This window comes from Gymnoscopelus braueri (assembly GCF_963280865.1).
Source record: "Gymnoscopelus braueri genome assembly, chromosome: 8".
Taxonomy (NCBI): domain Eukaryota; kingdom Metazoa; phylum Chordata; class Actinopteri; order Myctophiformes; family Myctophidae; genus Gymnoscopelus; species Gymnoscopelus braueri.
In genome coordinates, this window is record NC_137609.1 from 12,467,070 (window position 1) to 12,474,437 (window position 7,368).

General features: G+C 41.2%; 2 protein-coding genes across 3 annotated transcripts in view; both read right to left on the reverse strand.

Annotated features, from left to right (window-relative positions):
• Nucleotides 1-361: 361 nt before the first annotated feature.
• dynll2b (dynein, light chain, LC8-type 2b) lies at nucleotides 362-4,048 on the reverse strand. The gene is made up of 3 exons (XM_080434738.1): nucleotides 3,938-4,048; nucleotides 1,577-1,713; nucleotides 362-1,098 (listed from the first exon to the last, which is right to left on the reverse strand). Exons 2-3 carry the CDS (start codon nucleotides 1,706-1,708, stop codon nucleotides 961-963), a joined length of 270 nt encoding a protein of 89 aa, XP_080290864.1. The 5' UTR covers nucleotides 1,709-1,713; nucleotides 3,938-4,048; the 3' UTR covers nucleotides 362-960.
• Nucleotides 4,049-6,450: 2,402 nt separating this feature from the next.
• srsf1b (serine and arginine rich splicing factor 1b) overlaps nucleotides 6,451-7,368 on the reverse strand; it is an 8,359-nt gene continuing 7,441 nt past the window's right edge. Inside the window, exon 5 of one of the 2 annotated variants that reach the window (XR_013933656.1) lies at nucleotides 6,451-7,081. The gene's annotated coding sequence lies outside the window, so the exon portion shown is untranslated. The other variant, XM_080436338.1, reaches the window with a different exon arrangement.

The following is a 7,368-nucleotide window of genomic DNA, read 5'->3' on the forward strand; positions in this document are numbered from 1 at the left end:
TGTAGCAAGCTGTATACCATGTCACATGCCTGACATAATTGAGTACCTGCTGGAGAACATGTACTAACAATCTTCATATGATTACTGAAACAAGACGTTTGAATCATGTCACTGAAATAAGTAAACATATTTTCCGAGCCATGGCCAGCGTATCAGAACCAATTAACGACAACAAAGTAGTCTTCATTTTGTGCGGTTCATCTTGTACATGAACTTCTCTAACCCAAAAATCAGTAGAAAACAGGCATACACCTTCCAACATTAAAATGTGTTAGTTACCTTGATGTGTATTTGCATAGGTTTTAATTGTAGCTTACATGCCCGTTCAAATATATACCAATATTCAAGAAAGAACAAGTCGTTTAATCCTTTGGCATACTACTCTTTATTAATTATAAGCAACAGTCAAGACATTTTTACACAAACTGTGCGATAACAATACAGAAACTTAGGCATTTTAACAAAAATCTCCTGTTGCTAATTAGGCAATTCCATGAAAAACAATGTATCATACAACGTATACATATGAACTAATGTACAAGGTCCATGCATCAGCGCACAGCCAAATAATGTTTGGAAAGTATGAGTCAGTATTATGCTAGAACAATGAGCATTCTGAATGAGTGAGTGAGTGAGTGAGTGAGTGAGTGTATTGTCTGTGTCGTGTTGGAGTGTATGTGGGTGTGTGCATGTGCATGAGAATGGCCCCTAGCCATCTGTATCACAGTCCAAACAGGAGCAACGCTCCTTCCACCATCGTTGTTAGTGTGGTGGGTAGAAAAATAAAAGGGGGAGATTGAAAACTAAAGGTAAGGCAGAGGGAGTCTGGCGGGTATGGGGGAAAGGGGGGTGGGGGTAAAGCAGACGATCTGAACAGAAAAAGGCTTGGGCAAACATAGCATTGGGTCAGGCATGTTAGGGTTGGAAATAAAAGTAGGGTTAAGAAGGCATGTGTTGGTTTCAGCCAGACTTGAAGAGGAGAATAGCCACTTGACCCAGGTAGAAGTAGATGAAGTGCTTTGTCTCATGTGTCACGTAGCTGCCAAAGTTCCTTCCCACGATGCAATGCCATGTGGGGTTGTACTTCTTGTCAAACTCCTGAAGGAACAACAGTAAACAATGTAGATTATATTAAACACTAGAGGGCATTATACAAGTGTCTATAAACCAACAGTCCGCAAATACAACACACCGTTTTTCAACCATATCTCCATGCCTTTCAAATCAATAGGAGTAATGATCGATACAAAGTGCCAAGTCAGTCAATACTCTCTTCATCACCGAAGCAGCCAATCAAAGGCACCACATATTGTCCACGCAGTGGCGTAGTTACACATCAAAACTACAGACATTATCCCTTCTGTAGAAACAAGAGCCTTGGAAACGGCTTGAGTACCAAGCCTTTACAGTGACAGCAAAGGACTGTTCACGGGACAAAGATTACATTTTCTCAGCCGGAATTGCATGCAGTCGATATGTTTTTGTTGCTCGACAACAGTTATGGCAAAAATTTACGAAACATTCATAAATTTGACAGTGAAGCATTCCTTTAATATGACCCTGCGTCCCCACATACCTTTTTGATATAGGCAGCAATGTCCTTCTCGATGTTATACTTCTCCATGGCCTGTGTAGCACAGTCCACTGCATCTTGCTGCATGTCCTCAGACATGTCTGCATTCTTTATAACTGCCTTCCTGTCAGTCATGATCGCTACAGATAAAGAGATGGAAAAATGGGGGTGAATAAACCTGACAGCAGCTTGACGTAAAACATAGTTAAAAAAACAACAATACAGATAATATAATAATCCTACAATAATCAGCAGTTGCAAAAGTAGGGTCAGAGGGTTTAGCATTTCACAAATTCTACAAATGCTGCCTTTGGAATCTGGATAATTTCCATTCGTCATATTTCAAAAAGATAATCATGCTCCATTCCCTTTCAACAACTTCTCCCACTGGTTCTTAATTGGCTGTCATGTTAAGGGATTTAACACGATCCTTATGTTAAATTAATCCAGGATCCATAAGAATGTATCTGTGTTTCTCATTGAAAGACTTGATGGAAACAGTAATGTACGCTGCCAATCACATTCACACGTATCTCCATGGCAACGGTTAATTCATCTATAAATGCATTTTTTTCTCCCAGCAGGATAACACAGTACACACCATGCCACAATGCAAGGTTTGCTTACAAGGTTGTACAGACATGGCAGCAAATTCTACTTCAGAGAACTCAACTGAATTGATCATCGGTAGGAGATCTCTGCCAGCCATCTTGACAACAGTACAAAGCACTGGCGTCAGCTCTTTTGAACACATTTTAGAGTCCAAAGCCCCAGCTAATTTAAGCGTCGCAAAGGAACACTGTCAACAACCTACACACAAGCCAACAATTAGTTATTATGTAAACAATTTCTACTATGGTGGTAGATGGTGGTATTGTGGATAGTTCACCAGCAAAGTGATGAATGAAATGTAATGTGAATTCTTGGAGCTGTCAGTTGTTGTGGGGTGATCTGTTAACTTCCCTGTGTACCAAGCAGCGGTAAACTTAAAATAGTATTGGGAATTGAAATGAACCACTTATTAACCCCATACGTTGTTGAGCGGAGTAAAATAGCTGATCTACATGCTTGCGCCGCGATACGTTGTAAGCTTGTAGATGTGCCATTTTCTGCTAAGGTATCCCCAGAATACGGATGCTGGGGTTTAAGTGGTTAAAGCACAAGAGAATTAGCTTATACTTGCGTTACTCTACAAAAAGAAAACACCACCACCATGGCACCATCCCACTGAAGCTATAAGTAGGCCTACAAGCATCCTACCAATTGCAATCCCTATGATTTAAGTTGGTTTGTCTCAAGACCACTAAGTCAAGAACAACAATAAAAGCACCAATTATGCTATCAGATGCAAAATGCTTATTAAACCAGCCATTATTTTTTCCCCAGAAGCTGCTGTTTAAGGAGAGAAGACAAACAACTCAAACAGAGTCCAACCCATTGCTCCTCAGGCCAGTCTCCCCCTCGGTAATGTTCTGTGGGTGAGCCTCATTTTCAACTTTGCACGAACTCATTAGCCAGCATCTCCTGTCAAGTCCAATGTAATCTCTCAAGACAGATGGGTTGGATTTTGCCAATGGGTTCCCAGATTGAGTCCAATGTGGTTGTCAGTGAGCCCCCTCATCTAAATACACAACATCACTGGTTCTCACTGGGGTCTGAGGGTCACCAGGTCCCCTGGGGGTTCTTGAGGGGGTTCCTGGGGATCCGCAGCTAAAAAAATAATGAAGTTAGGACCTTGTAAATCTGAGAGTGCACTAGACTAGAGGAACCACTTGGACCTGTACTTTCTCAGAATTAAATGAATACTGAGAATTTTACAGTGTAGATTGGGGTCCCAGAGATAAAAAAAAATTATCAAATGGGGGATCGTGGCGTGGCCTAATGCATATCAAAATTGGGGGTCCTTAAAATAAGAAGGGTTGAGAATCACTGACACAGCCTACACTACGTGAACCTGGGAGGAACTGAGCTTAAAGGCCTCTCTCTGTACGAAACACCTGCCCAGTCGCACAGACAACTTGCGTGGATAATTGAACATACGACTCACCCCCCGACAAGTAAACCATGCAGGACGGGACAGGTTCACAACATCTACACTTAACAGTTCCAACTGTGGAAGCATGACATTGCAACAAAGCCCCCCATTAGTAGGATGAAGCTTTACACTCCATAACTTTACACCCTGGCTGATGAGAATCATTCAACTTTGTGAGCAGCGCCTACAAATGCAATGTGTTCAAGCCAATTCAACGATCTCGCAAACAGTGCGTACATCAATTAATTTCGCTCGGGTTCTGGTCAACTAACATTACAATCATTGCGCCCACACCGTCATAACCCCATGCAATCATCATCCATGCTTACCGTCTATCAATGAAGCTCAGCGTGTGCGTGTGCGTGTGTTGTTGAGTAGGATTTGACAGCTCGTTTGTTGCTCATTTATGCTGCTACATGCGACGTACGGCTCGGCTCCGCCCTCTGCATTGCATCGCTGCTGTGATTGGCTGGACTCACGCCGCCGCCCGACTGCTGGCGTTTTCCTCTAGCGGCCCACCGGCCGCATCCTGTTTCATCCCACAATGCACCGTTGCGCCCCCAGGGAGAGTGATTGATCCTGACTTATCCTTATCATTGATCCTCATTCTTCAAGCACCGATAATATATAACATCGACCTATATAGGCTCCACACAGCTAGAAGAATTGCTTCACTATACATAGATGGTTCATTATTCCATTTTTGATATGATTTCTTATAGCAAAGTAAACAAAAATCAGAGTATCAACCAGTCACATAGATTGATTATAGACAGAGACGGACAGACAGACCTACAGACATCTTATTGATCCCTGTTCAGAGGAAATTCAGGTCTTAGAATCCCATCAGTTGGCCTAAGCATGTAGCCTACAGGTAAAGGGGCTTACACACTTCAACGTAGCTACCAGGCTAATTAAGAGTAGAGAGTAGGCCTACAGTTTAAAATGAAAATGAGTAGAAAAGCTCCCTTATGTGATCTAGCCTCGATCTCCAGGCTTTTTATTGTTTAGTTTTGCTAAAAAATAAAAAGCACTGATCTGACTGGGTTAGCACTTAGCAGCACAGTGTATTTAATCTATTATACATTTAGGCAAGTAGCTATAGTGTACATACAATCTATCACCAGTAATATGAACATACTTATACAATCCATGAATGGATAGCATATGTACAGATTATTGACAGTGGATTATTATGAGGATGATATATATATACAGTGTCAGCCAGCCTACAACAGTAGGTAGGCTATATGGATATTATACTGTATTATGTACAGTCTAACAGTGATTATAAGCAAATATGTAATCTATAAAAAGTGAAAGATTTAAGCTACAGCAAAAACCCTCAACAGGCATCTGCTATGGTTCTGTAGTAGCCTACATCCCAGTACATGTGCAAAAGTGCCAGAATCAAGCAGGGGTCATTAATACAGGACATAAGTACAGGACAGAACATATGGGTTGGTTGGTTATGGAGTTTGATGAGTACCGGAACAAAGGACTAATAGAGGGTAGTGGCAGGATTTTCATCAGGATAGCTTCCAGCTTCCTCCTCATCCTCCTCTCCATCACCTCTAGGTTGTCCAGTTTAACTCCAATTACGCGAGCTAGCCTTCCTCGTCATCAGCTTGCCTTGTTCAGTTCGTTAGCTCCTTGTGTTGACATCGTTACCCCCATCAGACCATGGCAAAGAAGAGGACACTAGTCACTACAGACTTTTAGAACACCTGCAGCAGTCTGTTGCACACATTGCAGAACCCGAGCCTTGTCAGGATGAACAGCTTGCTCTGTCCCTTCCTGTAGAGGGCCTCGAGGTTTTCGGTCCAGTCCATTTGTTCAGTCAACATAATATTATAGTATTAGTAGCCTATATTATACTTTCACTAACAATTTGGCCCGGCGTGCAGAAATGAGCCTATTTCTAAACGGATTACTTCATTATAATAAAGTTATTAGCTCACATTCACACACTTGAAATGTATTTTTACGCGCAGGTCTTAGTTGAATAAATAACCCATTTTGTTCGGTGTGTACTACTACTCACAGGAACCTCTTCTTGCTGTAGTCCACCACCACAAGCTCCTTGGTCTTACATTGAGCTAGAGGTGGTTGTCCCATCACCCTCCTCAACCAGAGCTCAGTACTCCTCATTTTATTAAAAGATATATTTTATAATTACTAAATGGTGTTGAATGTAGGATTGTGCTGTACTAACTAAACCTATATTATACCAATACATAATTTAATAGATAAAAATTAAGGAAAAAGGCTGGCAGTTTCATAGATCTTACTTTGTTGATATTTGACCTTTAACATTCTACATAAATGTGCATGTTTATTTCATATACACTTACTCTCTTTGTGTATTTGCAGACCTGAAGGTGGCTGAAAACTATTTGGTCACGAACAAGATAAAATCAAATTAGTGGATTGCCATGAAACTTGCTGTGTACTTGCATGCTCCCTAGAACAGTGGTTCTCAAACTTTTTCATGTCAAGGACACCCAAATCACTATGTATTTGGCCACAGACACCCATGTGAAGATATTTTGTGCTAGGGTCCCACATACAAAATGTATTGTGAAAATGTAAAAAAAAATATATATTCAAACCTTTTTCCCAAATAATGTTAAGATGTTTTGAAAATAGCAGAATCTTGGTAAACCAGAACACACCAGCAAGCAGTATTGAAGGATAGTACTAGGGATGTTTGAGGGTCAGGGTTGGGGATCACTGGTTTATACTGTGCTAAATCTCAAACATAGTGTGAGGGATGTCATGGACCCAGAAATCCAAGCAGCTCCACTGCCACAATGCCACAAGAAAAACACAAACATGTTATACTATGACTGAAAGTTTTATTGAAGACACCGATCAACACTTCCATGATCATAAGATCATACTTAAAAATCAAGAAAAAAAGAACTCATCTTCCTCATGTAAAAAACCTCCTAGGGAAAAGACACATTAATGACACACTCCCTTGAAATCCCCAAGCCTCCCTCTTCCCTCCCTCATCCTCTGATTATGTGCACCCACTATTTACCACTCTCCTTGCGCGGATCCATTCTGCACCTCCCAGCCCGCCTCCTGGTTTTGATCCAAACTTTGCTCCTTTTTTTAATAAACACCAGAAAAAAAGGGGGGGAATTCTTAAAGAAAAAAAAAAGCTCATCCGGATGCCACCAGCGATCATGTCTCTGAGGTTCCACATACACAAAAAAGTAAAAATACTAGTAATTTGAAACGCCAATTGAATTTAATTTGTTTACTATAATGATTCCGGTTTGGTGGGGAATCGGGCATTATGAGGGCTGGACTGGGCTGGGGGTCGGGATCCTCTCCCGGTAAAATGCTCCCAAGCTCCTGTTCCATGTATCCATCCTGAAGCCTAATTCTAATCCTGAACTGATCCTGAATCCTGATCCACTGATCCGGCTCCGGTATGGGGAGACAATGAGCCCAGTCCAAACCTTCAGAATACCAGTCAAAGAGAAGGAGGCAAGTTAGAATCACACCTTCGCACATAGTAAATAATAATACAAAAATCTATCAGTAAAAACATCTAGGAGGGTGTATATTTTGTGAGGGGACAAAATCGAAAAAGGACACCATCGAGTATCACTTACAAACAAAAGTTTGTACTTTGAATGTTGAAACATTATTAACCAAAGCCAGAACACACGATTGCTTCTCCAAACAAAAGGTATTACGTACTACATCCAGATAAAGGATGTGGTCTCCAAACAATGCAATTAAG